General features: G+C 47.8%; 1 protein-coding gene across 1 annotated transcript in view; it reads left to right on the top strand.

Annotated features, from left to right (window-relative positions):
- VSNL1 (visinin like 1) overlaps positions 1-16,880 on the top strand; it is a 101,814-nt gene extending 84,934 nt beyond the window's left edge. Inside the window, exons 3-4 of the mRNA XM_082356464.1 lie at positions 11,346-11,561; positions 15,852-16,880. Coding sequence (XP_082212590.1) covers positions 11,346-11,561; positions 15,852-16,049 — 414 coding nt within the window. The 3' untranslated portion in view covers positions 16,050-16,880. The remainder of the gene's footprint in view (positions 1-11,345; positions 11,562-15,851) is intronic.
- Positions 16,881-18,582: the final 1,702 nt, after the last annotated feature.

The raw sequence follows: 18,582 nt of genomic DNA, 5'->3' as shown, positions 1-18,582 counted from the left end.
GGTCCCACGTTCAGGAAACTGCAGAACTGATATTCAATCCCAGACACATCTGATCACAAAGCTCACAGCCCCACCACCATGGCACACCACCCTTACTTCCCCACATGATCTTTTCCTTTGTTTGTTTCTTGGTCTGCAGCCAGACGTTTTCTTACACCTCTGGCAGCAGAGATGGCACTACAATTTGGAACGATTTGGATAGACGTTATAGATATGTCAGTAATGGTGGACAGTAAAAACTTGGGGGAAACATTTTAGAGTTGGGAGGAAGAGTCCTCTTTCCAGGAAATGGAGGGCACATCTACTGAGGCAGTGGACCTGAATATGTTCATGTCTTACAAACGTGTTCAACTTCTACAGATAGAATTCCCCCACTCGGGTGATCGCTGCTGTGCCTGTCGCCAGCTGTGACGTACAGCTGTCTCTCCAGGGTTGCAGGCCTGGTGGCTCACGGCATTGGAGAGGATTTTAACTGAGATGCAGCCAGGCTAAGCATTCTAATCATTGTCACCATGACATTGTGAAATGAGTTGGGTGTAGGGTGAAACGGGGATCGATCTCGAATAGACCACTTTGTTCTAGGAGGAGTTTGGGAGATGAAATAAATAACCAGTTTCAGACCTGTTGCAAAATCTGCTGCTCTACCCACTTCAGTTGGAATAACTGAAGAGACTATCAGGTGAGGGATCCCTTTCCAGTTTTCCCCACACAACCAGCCTTCCACTGAGCACCTTCCAAGAGCCTCACCCCTTCCTTAGTTTCAAAGTTGAGTTCCTTTTAAAATTGACAAAACAGTCGTCTTTCTAATCTAGCAGATTGGCTTTAAATGGGAACTCATGACAATTTACTATTGTTGTGTAATTTACTATTGTTGATCTCCTATTTCATAACAAATGCTAACAGTAGACTGATTTATACTGGTGGCTCAACATTAATCAACAAGAGAAGTACTGGAGGAAACCCCCTGTCCCAAATCAAGATGTCATTGATCCAATTTGTAATGTGAATTGGGTATTGGACAGAAGTAGAGAGAGTTTGTTTTTAAAGTCTGAGTAACCAGTGGGTATCCCTCAGGGTCTGTAACGCTTCCAGCAGAGATACAGATGGAGGTAGAGGTATGATAAAGAGCTAGAAATAGGGATAAAATACAAAGAGATAGACAGATGAGAGAAAAGTCACAGAGATAGAGATAAAGATATATAGATAGAAATATAGATAGATATGTTATAGAGATATAATCTAGATATAGAGGTAAATATATAGAGATAGAAATAAAGATAGATTGAGATATGATATAGAGATATGATGCAAATAGAGATAGATATAGAAATAGAGATATAATCTAGATAAAGAGATAAAGAGGTAGAGATAGAAATATAGATATGACATAGAGATGAAGACACATAGATAGATGTAGGTACAGATACAGATATAGATGTAGATTTAGATATAGATATACTTGTAGATATATTCACCCTTCAAAGTTTGATCCTGTAATTAGGACATACCAACACAAGGGGGCAGTAGGTGCTTTGGTTAACAACAAATCCAAAATCATGAAAGTATCACCCATTTGCCAAATTCATTATTTTCCTTTTTCTTCTTTTTCTTTTTTCAATATTTTACTTCCAGATTCAGAAAAATAAATAAAACATGATAGTTAAAAGGAATTTTGAAGCTTATCTGATTTATCCCCTCATTTTATATCCAGGGAAATGGAAGTCCAAAGTGACTTGAGTTTAGTCACAACTAGACATCCTGTCACAACCCAGCATCCACTCCTCTGCAACGAGTTGCTTCCTTATCCGCCCTAAGCATTTATAAAGCAGCGGCAGCATAACAGATCCTAATCTAAAACCAGTGAGGATACAATAAAGAGCAAAGCATAATATTTCCCTTAAAGAAGAGGCAATTTTGACTTTTCTCATGGTGAGAATTTGAAAGTGAGGGAGACCTGAAAATTAGTGAGGAGTCTAGATTTCTACTGCCTGTGTCTTGTTTTCCACAGAAAGATAACAGAACTTCTCCGGGAGTTTATGACCTTCTTGGGACAATATGCATGTAGAGTGACCTGTCGAGGACATAAATGAAAATTGCTTCCCCTGACCCATGGGGCAAAACCCCTTCTCTAGAAATGTAGTTCAGGACTAATTTTCTTCTCAAGTAGATGCAGTTATACAAGAACCATGAGCTAATAGTGGCTGTCTCATAATAAAGACTGCAGTCCTGAGGTACCTGTGACTGTAGAAAATGGATATTGTCCCCCAGAGGACAAGAGAAGGGGCAGCTCTGAGAAGTGACCTCAGGATCTGGGTGACCCCATGGGGGCGGGGTAAGGTGGCTGTGTCTTTAACCTCCTTCCAGAGAGCCCACATGTGGGAGGCAGCTCATATTTTGGACTGCATCTACCTTTGATTTGTTACATCTGCTTGAGGGCAGGGACCGGATCTTATATTTTACTTGTTGCCCCTCCTCACCCTCCCTCCCACCCACACAGAGCTCAGCATAGAGCCTGGCACTAACCTGGCTTCTGGGAGTATCTGCTGAATGAATACTTTGGCAGAAAACAGTTTTTGGATTCGCCATTTCTAATTAAGGGGAAATCTCTCTCTCCTTTTCCATCCATATGGCCAAGCGCATGTACTGCTCTGGGGATGAGTCATACCCTCACGCATCACCGGCTAAAGCAGTGATGGGAATGACAAGTTTTAAGGCCAAATGGAGCGCCTTCTTTAGCATAGCTGACTTAAGACAACCTTCGGAACACATTTCAAGCCTTTTACTGGTCTTTGGGTAGATTTGCTGCTGTCTCCTCAGGCTTGAAAAAGACCTGCTGTGCTGAGTCACGTGTTCATCCGACACCTCCTGTGTGCCTGGCCCTGTACTAGGCACCAGGGATCACAGCGATGGGCAAAACCAGGCCACTCCCTGCCTCTATTTAGCTTATAATCCACAAGCAATGCCAGGAGCATTTCTTCACAATGATGATAAATGTTATCAAGGACGAGACCTGGTGATGTGCATGTGTGTAATGGGGGTTCCGACCTCAGCTCAGAGAAGGCGTTCTGAACATGAAGACTGAAGCAAGGTCTAAAGAAGGAACAGGCATTAACTGGGCTGGGGCAGAAAAGGAGCATTCCAGACAAAGAGAGAAACATGGCAAAGGTCCCACCGCTGTGGTAGAGAGTCCAGCAAGGTCCCAGGTAGTGAAAGAAGCCCGGAGGGCAGAGGAGTGGACCAGAAACTGGACACGGAGGCTTGGGGATAATTTTGTTTCTTGTCCTGAGAACAATTAGATGCTATTGGCAGTTATGGGAAGTGGGCATGAGCCAACTTGGGTGTGAAAACTTCCCTCTGGACTTGTGAGGCCTCGGGGGCATGATGAGCCTAAAGCCAAAATCAAATACCAAGTTAATCGTCAAGGACACCAGCTTGACCGGTAGCCCTGGGCATGTGTGCTGAGACCCCACCGCTAACCACCTGCTCACCCAGGTGCCATCTGCGAGCATCAGGGGACGGATGCATCTCGGCAGCCCTGAGGGGAAAACGGGGGGGAGGGAGCAGCCTCCGACCCCCAGGGGCCCAGCTCCTTGCGGCCTCAGAGGGCTTCCACACGTGCCGTCCCCACTGCGTCTCACGGCAGGTCTATGTGATAGGTATTAAGTATTATTGCCATGGTTTGTGGATGAGGAAACTGAGGCTCAGATGGGTTAACTGACTTAGTTAATATCACAGAACGAGACAGAACTTGGTTCACCTCTCACTTCTGCCTCTCGTGAGCCTGAGGTGGGTCCTGCTTTCTCTCAGGGACACCACACTTCTGCAGCCCTGGGGGGAAGACGGAGTATCAGCACCGAGCTGAGCCATAGCCAAGGTCCAGGAGGTTGACTGCAATCCTCGGACTCGGGCTTGGTTGACACTTCTCCCTCCACGGCGGCACCTGCCCCAGAGCTAGGGGCCACGGTCCCCAACCCCCTGGCCCAGCCTTTCCTGCTGCCTGGAGATGAGGGGAAATTCCCTGTGAGGGGCAGGTGTTTGCCTCCTTTGCCCCTAGTAGTGGGTGCCTGCTCCCTGTGGGCCTGTTGTGACCTGGCCCAGCCTTGATGACAAAGATCAAGGCTCCCGTGAGCACAGTGCAAAGCAGGAGGTGCACGTGGGGAGAAGGAAGCAGAGAGATAGGTGAGACGGGCAAAGCGTTTCCAGATCCTGGTGCAGGAGGTGGATTGCAGCTCCATGTCGGTGCTGAAGGCCAGGCGGACTTGGCAGGTGCAGGAGAGGCAGTGTCTGCAGACCGAGCTGGGTTTGGTCCCAGCCCACCCACCCCACTAAGTGGTGTGACCTTATGCCAGTTACATAACGCAGAACGATGGCCCTCAAGTCCTAAACGTGTTGAAGGACCCTCTGAGGCAGCACATGAAAAGGACCTGCCTAGGGCCTCGCTCCCTGATAGGCCCTCGTGAAACGATAACAGCTATTCTAGTAGCAGGGCCTGGAAAGGCAGTACTGAGTCAGGCTACCCAGAGGAGGCCTCTAGTTAATTCCAGCAGAAATGAGGGGAGATGACCTTGGAAGCAGAGTAGCGATAGTTCAGGGGTGCAATAGAGAAAGACTCTGCTACCGAGTCCAAGCTCATCCTGCTCGCTGCACGACAGGCCAACTCATCGAGAGATGGGTTGTTGGACAAGGAATAGTGACTATTCGGAAAGCCAGCAGACTGAGAAGATGCTGGACTGGTGTCCCTAAGAACCATTTTGCTCCATTTGGATGCTTAGTTTCCTTTATAGAACAAAGAAGGGAAGGTGAGGAAGTAAAGTAAAAAAGCTGGTAAGTTGTTGCAAATATTTCCTGGTTGCAGCCAGACCAGACTCCAGAGGGGATGTGTTAATTTCTTCTTTCCTGCATCCAATCACAGGTGGGCCTGGTCAGAATGTTTCCTGTGAGCTTAAACAAAGGTATTTTAGCTTAATGCTCAGGCAATGGAGGCAGGGTTCCTGGAGGTGGGCCATTCTGTTACTTTAAGCCACAGGCAACATCCCTTTAATGATTAACTTGTAACAAAAAGCAATAGAATAGAAAGGTTAAAGGAAAAGAAACAGACCCAATGTGGAGCCAGATTTGTTCTTCCCAATTACCACTCCACCCTTGGGGAGGGGATTCTGTTGGTGGGTTCATAAGCCAGACAATATAGGCTTCTGACATTTGAGAACAAAGGAAAACAGAACTGACCTGAGTGAGGACATTTTAAAAGGGGCTGTGTCTTGTGAGGGACTGGATGGCAGACGTCTCCAGGACAATGAGTAGCAGAGAGGTCTTCTGTTCTCTGATCCCATCATGAGCCCTATTTCAGGCAGACTAATGGGCAGAAATGAAGTCTGAGGTCCGAGGGCTGCCAACATCAGCTGGGCGCTGGAGAGAGACCGTCCTCCTTGGCAGTCTTATTGCCACTCCCTCCTGACACCGCCATGTCAGCCATCACAGGGGGGCAAGGCCATGCTTGTGAAAACTCCCCCAACCGGAAGGTTGGGCAGAGAACTTCTAGGGGACCTGCATTCTCCATCAAATTGAGGCAGGCACCAGTGACACTGGGACAGGGGAAGGATCCATGGGAAATGTTACAATGTTTTCTCGGAACTTAGTACAACTTCTAGAAGGATGAACTATACGCAGCAAGATGGTGCAGAGGGATGGAGTGGGGGATGGAAGCACAGTGTTTTGAGGCCATTTCTTAATGCAGCCACCTGTGCTGCACTGCAGGTGAAGGGCCTGGGGGTACAGACACGTATTCAGCATGAGGTGTCTGGGGTCATTCACCATCTCTTAAGGAAACAAACCTTTTAATATTCACAACTGGATAGATTATTGAAAAGATGGAAACGTGGGGCTTTGGCTCACTATCTGTAAGGAAAACCTCTGCTGTGGCTTTGGAACAGGCAGGTTAATTTGTGCAAATTCTCCTACTGCCTCCCTGGGGAGAGACACAAGTCCATGGGCATTTCCTGGGGTTTTCCTCTCCTGCACATTTGTCAGTTCCAAGTAAGGATGTGGAATACAGGGGGATACAGTGTAGGCTTGTGTAATCCCAGAAAGTTTCAGACTCTGAGACCTTTCCTAAACTATGATGAAGAGCAATGAATTATCAGCCGCCTGAATATTAGGTGGGGGAAGGGGACCACACACTAAATTTTTGTTAAGTTTCAAACTCATAAGATCATCTAGCAAAGACCCCTTCACTTGGTGAACAAAGATTGTGCAGAGAACACGGAGCTGAGCGAAGCAAGGAACGTGTGGTCCGGCAGAGGAAAGCCGCATGTGCAAAGATAACTCGGACGCAAGGAGAGAGGGGTTGACATCAGGCTGCGTTTGCAGAGAAGGGCCCCGCAGGAGGTGGCATCCGGGCTCCACTTCAGATGACGGGGAGGAAGATAGAACTGAGAAGTAGGCGAGGGTCCGACAGACAAAGGGCGCCTTGTGGGCAAAGACAGAGGCAGGAAAGCACAGGGCACTTATGATCCGCGGGTAATTCCATCTGCCTTCCACAAACAGGCGATCCTGCCCCCGTTAGAAACAGGGCAGGGGGAGTTCCCTGCTGGTCCAGTGGTTAAGAATCCGCCTTCCAATGCAGGGGACGCCGGTTCGATCCCTGGTCGGGGAACTAAGATCCCACATGCCGCGGGGCAACTAAGCCGGTGCGCCACAACTAGAGCGCCCACATGCTGCAATGAAAGATCCCGCATGCCACAATGAAGATCCCACATGCTGCAGTGAAAGATCCCTCATGCTGCAATGAAGATCCCGCGTGCCGCAACTAAGACCTGACACAGCCAAATAAATAAATAAATATTTTAAAAAAGAGAATGCCTACACTTAGGTAGAATTTGGAAAAGAAAAAAAAAGAAACAGGGCAGGCCCCTAAAATTCACCTGTGAGTTGGTTTTCAGCACCAGGGTGACATTTTCCTACAGACATCATGCTACACCTTGTAGCTGGGTCCTGGTCCCACCCGAGGCCGGCAGCCTCTAGAGCTCGTTCCCTCAGAGCGTAACCAGAGCACAGGATTGTCCCTGTGGTACGACAGGGACACAGCACTGTGTGGCCTCGGGGTCAGGGTCTCATCAGCAGGGCCAGAATTCACCAGGGACAGAGGGTCTACTTTCTGGCCCCACCTTCTGCTACTAGGCTCTGAGCCCCCCAAGTGTCAGAGCAAAAGGGCTGTGGGCTGAACAGGGGTAAGGACAGGACTTGAGAAAGCAGGCTGCAGGGAGTCCTGGGAAGACTGCCTCCAGGGCACTTGCCCAGCCACCCATCACCCCCAGCCAGGGAGCCTGGGGGACTGGCCAGCTCACTGACACCCCCAGAATTAAGCCTAGGGCTCTGCTGGCCAGAACCTGGAGCAAACACTGCTCCACTCCCAAACCCTGCCCTTCAAAGAGGAGCCTTCTCTCGGGCACCCTCAGGACGACAGGCTGCCCCACAGGTGCCAAACCCCAAAGGATTTCTCCAGGAACCATACCACACAGCTTCTGGGGTCAGAAGGGCTCCTGGCTGGGGGCCTGGGTTCACATCAGCGGGCATTAATTGACCCTTTGCAGCTGCTTCCCAGCTGAAGATTTCTTTTCCTTTTAATGGAAATATAGGATACACTTGATATAACATTTTTGACCAAAAGTAGAAAAACTCTGTGTGCGTGTGTACATAGGCATAAAAGAGAGGCTGGAAACTTATTGAAGATTAGTTATGTTAGATTATCTAACACAGTTTCTGAAAATTTTCATAACTAAACTTATTTTCTTTCAAACAAGTTGCTATTGGTTGAATGTTTGTGTGTCCCCAAAATCCATATGTTGAAACTTAATACCCAAAATGATGGTATTAGGAGGTAGGGCCTTTGGGAGGTGTTTAGATCATGAGGGTAGAGCCCTCATGAATGAGATTAGTGCCCTTATAAAAGAAACCCCACAGAGTGCCCTTGCCCCTTCCACTATGTGAGGACACAGCAAGAATTCGACAGTCTGCAATGAAGAAGAGGGCCCTCACCAGTACCCGACCATGCTGGCACCCTGATCTTGGACTTCTAGCCTCCAGAACTATAAGAAATAAATGTCTGTTGTTTATTAGCTACCCAGTCTGTGATAGTTTTTAATAGCAGCCTGAACTACAAAGAAGTAAGTGAAATATATATAATTATATATATTAAAAAATTTCAACCTCACCATTCTTTTTTTCTATTATATTAAAAGGTTTAGATTATTAAGACCACCAAAAATTATTTCCACACCAATATTTAATGCAGGAGTTGAAGCAAAATACATTGAATTTTAAAAATAAAACAAAACACCCCGCAAGCAACAATACCCCCCAAATACTTGTACTTCTCAGGCACTATTTTCCTCCAAGAGAAGTGAATATGAGTTCAAGACCCTGATTTCCTCCTACAGAGATTGAAGGGAGTATGGCTTCATTTTTCTGTGATGACCCATCCAGAGTTGAATTATTTCGTCAAAAGAAGGATCATTCCCCTGATTAGAAAAACTTGAAGTACTCGGAACATGATAGGATGAATTTTCTAAAGGAAATAACCCCTCCTGGTATCTGAGGGCTCTTGATCACACACTCAGTTCTTCCAAAGTAAACATGTTGGCTATAAAAGTCAGTAAATAGACCTTCGGCAAGGCACATGTAACTTTTATAGCTCAAAATTTACAATCGATTCTTTTCTCGAGGCCTTCCTGATCTAAATTAATTTTTAATATACTGACCTAAGGTGCCCAGTTATTTTTAGATAAAACTGTCAGATAGCCCTTAACTTAAAAGTCTGCTGTGAGGTATAAGATGGGTAAAGCATTACATCGCCAGAAACCTACATGGATGGAGAAAAATTATACCCAGTGGCCTCATGTCATTGCGTGTAGAAAGGCTGATGGCTAAACATCCCTAAGGAGACTTGGGAATCCACCAGGGGGCTCACTCTGCTCTGTTCTTGGGCTATTTCACAGGTACCCGCTCTGCCCAAGACCACTGAACGTGAAGCAGGTGACACAACAGCAAACAGCACACCCCTAGAGAGAGATGAAGGCCACTCATGCACAGGGCACATATGATATTGAGAGAGAATAAGAAATACATATTTGGTCTTAGTCCCTGGTTCCTGACACAGAAGCTTCTAAGACTCTTGGAATCTCTGGAGTGATAACAGTGTCTTTTGTATGTTAATGAGATAACTGGTGGCTGGGGGACCCCTAGCTTCAGGACTGGGGCAGGGTTGGGAGGGGGGCTGGTCCCAGAAAGACAATGGCAGATTAGAGAATTGGGACTTTCAGCTCCAACCCTGACCTCTGGGGAGGAGAAAGGGTCTGGAGATTGAGTTCAATCACCAATGGCCAATGATTTAATCAATTATGCCTACATAATGAAACTGCAATAAAAACCCTCAAACTACGGGGCTGGGGGAGCGTCCAGGCTGGTGAACGCATCCAGGGGCTGGAAGGGCGGTGCACCCAGAGAGGGCACGGAAGCTCCACACACCCCCATGCCCACACCTTGCTCTCTGCATCTCCTCCGTTGGGTTGTAACCTTATAACAAACTGGTAGTAGTAAATAAAGGGCCTTCCTGAATTTTGTGAGTCGTTCTAGCAAATTATCCAACCTGAGGAGGGGCTGTGGGAATCCTCCAACTACGTAGCAGGTCTTTCAGAAGAACAGGTGGCAACCTGGGACTTGTGACTGGCGTTTAAGGTGGGCGCAGTCTTGTGGGACTGAATCCTTACCCTCTGGGGTCTGCTGTAACTCCAGGCAGTTAGGGTCAGAATTGAATTGAACTGTAGGACACCCAGCTGGTGTCCAGCCAGTTGGAAAATTGGTTGTTGCGAGGGGAAAATAATAAAACAAACCCACACACATTTGGTGTCGTAAGAGTTACGAGTAAAGAACAGTTCAGAGTACGTGAAGCTCGTAGTCACAGAATAAGTTCTTTGATTAGAAGAGACTGTCAGATTTTTACTTTCTGAGATTAATAAAATGAGTTGTGCAGTTTCCAGCCACTAAGTTTTGGGGTGGTTTCTCACACAGCAGCAGCAACCAGAACGGGTCCTGGCACCTGGAAGTGGGAGCTACTGAAATACAAGCCGAAGTCAACTCCTCCCCTGGAACACTTGCCTTGTCCTTGGCCTGCCTGTATTGGCTCCTGACATGAAATGTTTATTTTGCTTCTGGAGGGAAATTTTCTATTGTCCAGTGTGCTTCTCAATGTAGGAAGAGTGGGCAGCCGAGCTCAGCAAGTCCCAGGGCAGGATGTACGGCGAGAAAGAGGACACAGCCCAGAGGGGCCACGATGCCGGCCGTCTGTGTGCGGCCAGCCCCGCCCACTTAGCAAGTGGCAACACCTACGCAGGAACAGGAGCCCCGGTCGCATCCTCAGGAATCTGCTTTGGCTTTTGTAGTTGCGGGACTTATTCGTCCAGAAACACATACACACCTTCTCTGTTTTAAAACACCACGTGGTGCGCTTTGGTTTTGTTTTGGGGATGGGGTGAGGGTTGTTTGCTGGTTTCCTGCGCTCCACCTGGAGAATGTCCTTTAGCTTTGCTGGGGCAGAAGGTCAGGTATCAGACCGGGATCCCTGCTGCGTGTCACCGGCCCAGATGCGCGTCTGGGGCCGGGGCCACCGCCTCGGGCTCCGTGTTCTCACCACCTGTGGGATCTGCCCCTCCTCCCCTTCCTGTGCCCATTCTGGGTCTCCTACAGTTCCCCGTCGGCTCTGAGAAGTCACCTCTTTACGTCTCTCAGAAAATAAGCCCGGTCATGTTCTATTTTTAGTGGCTCTTAAATGATCTGCCAAAAAAAAAAAAGTGCCCGTAAGAAGAAGTCACACCCTGGACCCTCACCCAGGGAGACGGTTGCGGGCTGGGGACGGGGGAGCCGCTGGCCGGAGGTCGGGGTCATGTCGCTCGGGCCCCGCGCACAGTGGACCTGGATTGTCACACCCAGAGGCACGTGGAAATCCAGGTAGCACCGCCCCGTGCGGGAGAGAAGTCGGCTCCGAAGCCGCAGATGTGGAATCCTAGCGGCCCCAGTTCAGGCCCCGCCAACCCAGAAGTGTCCCCAGCCTCACCCACCGGAGAGAGCGAGGGGCCTGGGAGCGAGGACACCCGGACGGATGGCCTCCCTGTGCCAGCCCTTGGCCTTCAGCGTTGGGCCAGACCCTGTCCGGGCAGCCGAGCCTGTCCCCAGTCCCGGGTGGCTGGGCGAGCCCGGGCTGTGAGCAGAAAGCAAGCGAGCGGTGGTCTTTGACTCGGGGGTCTGTGATTCGTCCCCTCCCGACGCCTGACCTTGTGTGTTTTGCTCTGTAGTTCTTCCCGTATGGAGACGCCTCCAAGTTCGCCCAGCACGCCTTCCGGACCTTCGACAAGAACGGGGACGGCACCATCGACTTCCGAGAGTTCATCTGCGCGCTCTCCATCACCTCCAGGGGCAGCTTTGAGCAGAAGCTGAACTGGGCCTTCAACATGTACGACCTGGATGGCGACGGCAAGATCACCCGCGTGGAGATGCTGGAGATCATTGAGGTGGGGCGGCGGCCCCTGGGGTGTGGTCAGGACCGGGGCTGCTGTGGGCACGGCAGGCCGACCCCTGGGAAGAGGTTCCCTGGGGCGCAGGCCTACGGCAGCTCCCTTCACCCCCCAGCCAGGAGCCCTGCCGGGCCTTGACTTCTCCGTCCCTGCTCCCTTGCTCCGTCGAGGCGCTGGGAAATGTCACAGGTCCAAGCTGCTGGGCCCTGGCTGTCAATCGCCATTTCAGCCAGCCATGCTCACAGTGTGACATCTCCCATAAACGTGAGCCTAGCAGGTGCAAAGGATGGTATCAGGACTCAGTTTCTCCAGCCCGTGTGTTAGCTCTGCCCTTCTGGACGCTGCCCTCTGACTCAGACCAGCTCCCTCCACTGTCCATTCCTCCAACGGCACAAGATCCTGCTCGCGGCCCCCAGGTTCCCATCATTCCATGGGAAGAGGCATCTTTCTCAGCTGCCTGTGCAGACATCCCAGGACCCCCTGCCCACTGCTCTGACCTTAACCTTCCACACTCCTCCCTACACACCACGTTCGAGATGCCTGGGCTTTCCTGGTCTTCCCGGAACATGCAGCCTCACATGAGGGCCTTGATGTCCTCTCTCTCTGCCCAGGGCCCTTCCCCGGGCCCCTCACTCCACTCAGGGCTGTGCCCTCATCTCACCCCCCGGCAGGCCTTCCTCCCTGCGTTCCCCTCCCCAAAGAGTGCCCATGCCCCACCCCAGGGCCATCTAACCTCTTACCAACATGATTTTTTGTCACAGCGTTTATCACTGCCCCAAATAACCTCATATGGTAGAACGCAAGCGCTGTAAAGAGAGTACTCTGCTCGCTCACTGCTGTATCCCTAGAACCAGAACATTCCTGGAGCCTGGCGGGCACCCAATTACTGATGAATGAATCAGTGCCTTTTCACTGACTGACTGTCTTAGCATGTGTGTCCACCTCTGCACCGACCAGTGTGACCCAAGGTGGGAAAGGCACCACTTGCCACAGGCCAGAGCCAAGTGTCCCATCCTGGAGCTGGGGTGAGGCCCCGTCTAGATCACGGAGCTGAGATTCAGGGAGGGTGGATCCCCAAGTGAAAACTGGGGGCTGATGGGAAGAAACAGTAGCCAAAGCCCAAGTGACAAAATCCCCAGATGCCCACCATGCTACGCTCACTCTCCTCCCCTGGGGCGGCTCCCCAGTGCAGTTCGCTCCTCCTGCGGCCTCGGGAGCCCTGCCTGCCACTTACCCACCCTCCCTTGGCACCTTCAGTCCCTTTTCTCCCTTTGGTACCCACTTACCTTCCCAAGTAAATTGGAAAACCCAACAGCAGCAAGGGTCAGGCCTGGCGTTGCTGCTTTCCTGGCTATAGGGCTTTGAGGACACCAGAGCCTCAGTGTCTTGGTGAAAAAATAAAGGTAATAAAACCTACCCCCCAAGTCTGTGGTAACGATTAAGCACATGGCACGCTTCCTCTCATGTAGGAAATGCTCAGTAACCGGCAGTTAGCTCTCGAGGCTCTGTCTCCCTTGGAAATACCATCCGCCTCAACTCTCAGCTTCTTTCCTTCTAATCAGCCGTGTCACCTTCATGTTCCCTCTGCATGTGGCTTCCCTTCTCCACCTCTGGTATTTTCACCAACTTCTGGCCCTTTGCACCTGCGCCCTGGCACCCTTTCTGGCCTCTAGGTTCCTTTTTGCTGAGCTACCTTTCCAGAACCAAGGTATCAATAACTGATACAGTCTTTACAGCATCTCTGTGCTCCAGGAGCTGCTCATTCATTCGATCAAAAGGCTTTACAGAGCAGTTCCCCTGTGCCAGGCACAGGCACACAGGTCTCTGACAGCTGGCCCAGCCAGCATCTGTTTGCTTGCATGTCTGCTCCGGCCTCACTGTCCATCTGGGGCCCCTCACTCTTGCACACGCACAGCTGGCCATGCTTTTCCCCTGGAATGTCCTTCAGGGCTCTGGGCCCATCCAAATCCTCTCACACTTCAAGGTCTAGGTTATCTTGCCACGTCCAAGAAGGCTTCTTGGCCCACTTCACCCCAGAGTTGCCCACCACCCTCTAGGCTCCTGTAGCCTGTAGTCAGCTTTTCTGCAGGCGCCAACCTCCTGCAAGGTGGAGGGGAGACAGACGTGAAGAGACACAAGTGCCCACCCTGGAGGAGCTCACTGACCCGAGGGCCTGCATCCACACAAGTGATCAGGCAATGACAGCAGAGTGAGGCAGGTGCTGTGACGGGGGAGGGTCAGTGCGAGGAGAGACCAGCAAGGGCCACGTAACCCCAATGAAGGACAGTGCATCTGCCCTGAAGTGTTGGGCACAGGCCTAATGAGTCCACAAGTTTTGGTTGAATAAGAGAGTACTTGAGACAGTTATTTCTTCCTGGGAAAGCACCTGTGATAACATATCTTTTTTTCAGAGAAGACAGTGCTATATATTTCGTTGCATGCCGGAGTGCCCCATGAAGCATATGTGCCTACAGGGATTCCTTACATTTGTCAGGGAACACGTTCATGCTTAGTTCTGAGCCTGACATGCCCTTGGCCTAGGTTGGTGAGAAGTGTGAGTCTGCGACTGGAACGTCATTTCCTGGTTGTCATGTTCATGATCCCAATTGCAGGGCTGCATCTTGGATACGGTTAATGAGACCTGGCCATGTTCAGAGTTGTGAGATGCGGTCCAGGGTGGACTTTTTGGGTTTACATTTCTTTCTGCCGTGTCTTCATCAATGGTGCATTTGTCGTGCTAACAGCCTTTCTACCCATTGCTCCTTTAAGCCCTTTTCATTTCACCCTTCGGAGGACAGAGTGAGAGTAGCAGCTTGCATGTGTGGATGACCCATCTGTCTCTCTTTTAAAGTCCAGGCATGTCTGCTTTTCCCTCACATACCACTCAGCCTTCTAGGTTAATCAGGACCCCCTCTACCAACTGTCCCTCAAATGAAATGTCAATAGTCTGATTCTTTTTTTTTTTTCTTTTGGTTGCACCATGCTGCATGCGGGATCTTAGTTCCCCAACCAGGGATCAAACCCATGCCCCCTGCATTGGGAGCACAGAGTCTTAACCATTGGACCACCAGGGAAGTCCCAACAGTCTGCTTCTTTTAAAGTCAAATGTCCTAGATTTTTTTCTACCATAAATCAACACACTCTAGTTACAAAAATGAGCAAACAAAATCTATTTTATCTCAATAGACATTTTACTTGTTCAATGAAACTCTTGTTATGGTTTACTCTAATTGGCATTCTTTAAAACTTTATTGAGTTATAATTAACAGGCCATAACTTCACCCATTTTAGCTTTACAATTCAATGATTTTTAGTAAACTTACCGAAGTATGCAGCTATCACCGTAATCCAATTTTAGAATATTTTAATTCAACCAATAAGGTCCCTCATGCCTGTTGGTACCCCCAGACTCTGGAAACTACCCTTCTACTTTGTCTCTATGGATTTGTCTTTCTGGACATTTCATATAAATGGAATCGTAGAATATACGTTTGGCCTTTTATATCTGGCTTTTTTTTTTTTTGAGGTTTATCTATGTTATAGCATGTATCAGTATTTCATTCCTTTTTGTTGCTAAAATAGTATTCAGTTGTACAGATACGTCATATTTTGTTTATCTGTTTACCAGTTGATGAGCATTTGTGCTGTTTTCACTTTGGGGCCATTATTTAAAAAGCTGCTATGAATATTCCCCTGCAGGTCTTTGTGTAGATGAGCATTTATTTTTTTAAGGCACTTTCCTAAGAAAGAAACTCATTTCTACATTTAATTCCCATTTGGAGAATTAATTATGCACAATTAATTGAACTGGAAAATGGAATCTTCCTACTCTGTTCTTTGACTTATGAACAGAGTCCCTGATTCACAGATCCCCCTAAACTAACTTCTTTCAGGGCTAAATTTTAGTGGTCCACCTTGCTTGCTTTCTTAACAGATTGTAAATTGGGACCACACTTCACCTTTTCCTAAATCTCCAAGGAGTAGAGCTTGTTGCCTCTCATCTGACCTCAAACTCAGAATGTTTAAAACTGAACTCATCATTTTCCTTCCTGAACCTGTTCCTAATCCGTTATTCTTGATCTCACCACTACTCTTCCTAATCACTTCCTCCAGTCAGAAACCTGGGAATCACATGAAATTCTTCTCTATCCAATTGGTCATGAGACTCACACAGGCTTGATTACACCACTATCTTACATTAAACCATTTAAGGAGTCCTTTGAAGTCAATTTAAATTCTTTACCCTATCATAGGAGAACTTTACGGTCTGTTTCCTGTTTTCCCAAGGCTATCTACAAAATGGTGGGCACCGTGATCATGATGAAAATGAATGAGGATGGCCTCACGCCTGAGCAGCGAGTAGACAAGATTTTCAGCAAGATGGATAAGAACAAAGACGACCAGATCACACTGGATGAATTCAAAGAAGCTGCAAAGAGCGACCCTTCCATCGTATTACTTCTGCAGTGCGACATTCAGAAATGAGCAGAGGTCAACGCTATGGACTGCACAAAAGTCTCAATGTTCCATTCAGTCTGCAGCTATTAACACACACACACATACACACACACACACACACACATACACACACACACATACACACACACACACACACACACACAAATATTGCTTGGACTACCTATAAATGGACTTGCTTCTTGTGTTTGAAACACTTGTGTGCATGAGAATGTCATTTGCTAATGAATTTTAAAAACATATATTATAAAACAAACAACCTGCCACAATGTGATATGTGTGATATCATTTCATTAAAAAAAAAAAAAAAACCTTCCTCCTCCAAAGCCTGGGCAGAAATGTGCTGCAAAGAGTTATATGATTTCTTGTTCATGTTTTGCTAATGCTCGTGTCTCCTTGATTACATAATGTTAGTAGCACTGAAACCCTCATGGTAATGTAACTGAATTATAAGCTGTGTCACCATTCTCCTGTAAAATAGTACTGGACAGACACCCAGAGGGGCCCTTGACTCCTCTGTGTGGTCCACACACAAGAGCTTGTATTATCAGTGAATATAAATGTACGAAATTTGCATGCCTTTTAGGTTTGCCTTAATTCTTACCTCATTTGCATCCTATGAATCTGGAAAGAGCTGTGTTGGAATTAATGCAGTATAAAACTTAAAAACACTGCTAAATGACTCATTAATTAAATATATCTATCTATATATACATATACTCAAAGATATTATTTATTGAAAGTAAAAAAAAAAGATGTATGTGTATTGATTTTGCTTGAATTTTCAAAGGCTTCCAAAGAGGTGGCAATAGATGTCCCAAATAAATTTATAACATTTGACTTTTTCCCTCAGTTCTTATCTCAGAATTTTAAGTTTGAAACAGGTGTTCATAATTGTCAAGGGTCCATGGCAACAACTTACTAAATTTACCTTTGAACACACAACTTGGGAATTCAAAGAATTAGTGACAACCAAAGGGAAAAAAGCAACTTCCCAATGCTTCATCCTGGCCCTCAAAAGAGGGACAATTAATATGGCGTGTAAAGTTTAAATAAAACATAAAACTTGCTCATTCTCATCTGACAATACACGTCTTCTCAGTGTGACTGTGGTGCTAGCCACGCACTATGTTTTACACAACTATGTGGAGGACACACTTCGCTGGCTGAGAAACGTCCTCCAAAAAGCTGTCTTTCCAAATCAAAAGTGTACTCGTTGTTTTAACGGTGGAACAAAATCCTGACTGTTTTAAGCTTGAGGAAGGAAGGCAGAGAGATTCCATCAAGAACTCTAAAGGCGGGCCTGCATTTTCAGAACAATCCTGAATGAGACCGTTTCTTTCTACAGTGCTGTCCAGTAGAACTTTCTAGAATGATGGAAACATCTGTACCTACACTGGCTACATGTGACCTTTGAGCACTTCCAGTTCAGCTAGTGTGACTGAGGGACTGCATTTTTCATTTCATTTTAAATTTAATTTGCCACGTGTAGCCAGTAGTTATTGTATCAGACAGTACAGTGCTAACTTATTCACTTTTTATGGAGCGCCTTTTTTTCTAAATACTCCTCCTTTGTCTGTCTTAGGATCATTAAATGAGACCACAGAGCAGGGCCTGATGATTCCATTCATCCATTCAGCAAGAAACTGGGAGCGAGCAAACCTCCCCACAAACATTCAGGGCAACGACGGTACCCGAAACCCCGACAGAAACAAACTTCTGCCCCCAGAGAGAACAGTCCTAAGTGCTAATAGGATGTCCTGGTGCCCTTAACCCCTGTGCTTGGTGAGTCCAAAGGAGAGATGTTCTGTGCCTCCCAATATGCTCTCCTCTGACTGAGGGCGGGGTGGGGTGAGGAGCTGGGGAGACTCCTTGGAAAGGCACTTGGTTAAGTCAAGCTCCAGGCAATGAATTCATAGCAAATTTTCACTGATCACCCTCTATGCACCCAACACCATTTGTATGGGAGGAGACAGACAATAAACAATAAACACACACACACACAAATGTCTAATTGTAAGAACTATGAAGAAAAGCACAGCAAATAAAGAAGGAGGGAGAGTGATGGGATGCAGCAGTGGCTATTTCCTATAGGCTGGTTAGGTGACACTAATGGAAGACCCAAGTGAAGGAAGTGAGCCACGTGGGTACTTGGGGCACTCATGAAAAACAAACCCTGCAGCAGACTCACTGGTAAATAAATAAATAAAATGTAGAAATTGGGCCAGCAAACAAACATCTTGATTTGTGCTTGTTTTAGTCTTCTCTGCTCTGCTAGTGTCGACTGGGGCAGGGTCCTGACAGCGGTCCAGCGGTATTGGTTAGAATAAGTGTACATATGCCCTCTGACCCAGCATTTCCACTCCTGGGTGTGTTGCCCCAAGAAGCTCTCACAGGAGGATGTATGGGGACTTGTCCCAGGATGTCCGTGACAATTCTGTTTCTGGGGTGGGGCCTGGAGGCAACCTAGTGGTTCACGACTAGAGGACTAGGTAAGACGTGGTGCAAGCACCCTGCGGCATACCAGGCTTCAGCTGGAAAC

Source organism: Balaenoptera borealis, assembly GCF_965194805.1.
Source record: "Balaenoptera borealis genome assembly, chromosome: 15".
In the NCBI taxonomy this organism is placed as follows: domain Eukaryota; kingdom Metazoa; phylum Chordata; class Mammalia; order Artiodactyla; family Balaenopteridae; genus Balaenoptera; species Balaenoptera borealis.
This window is presented reverse-complemented; position numbering and strand designations above follow the sequence as displayed.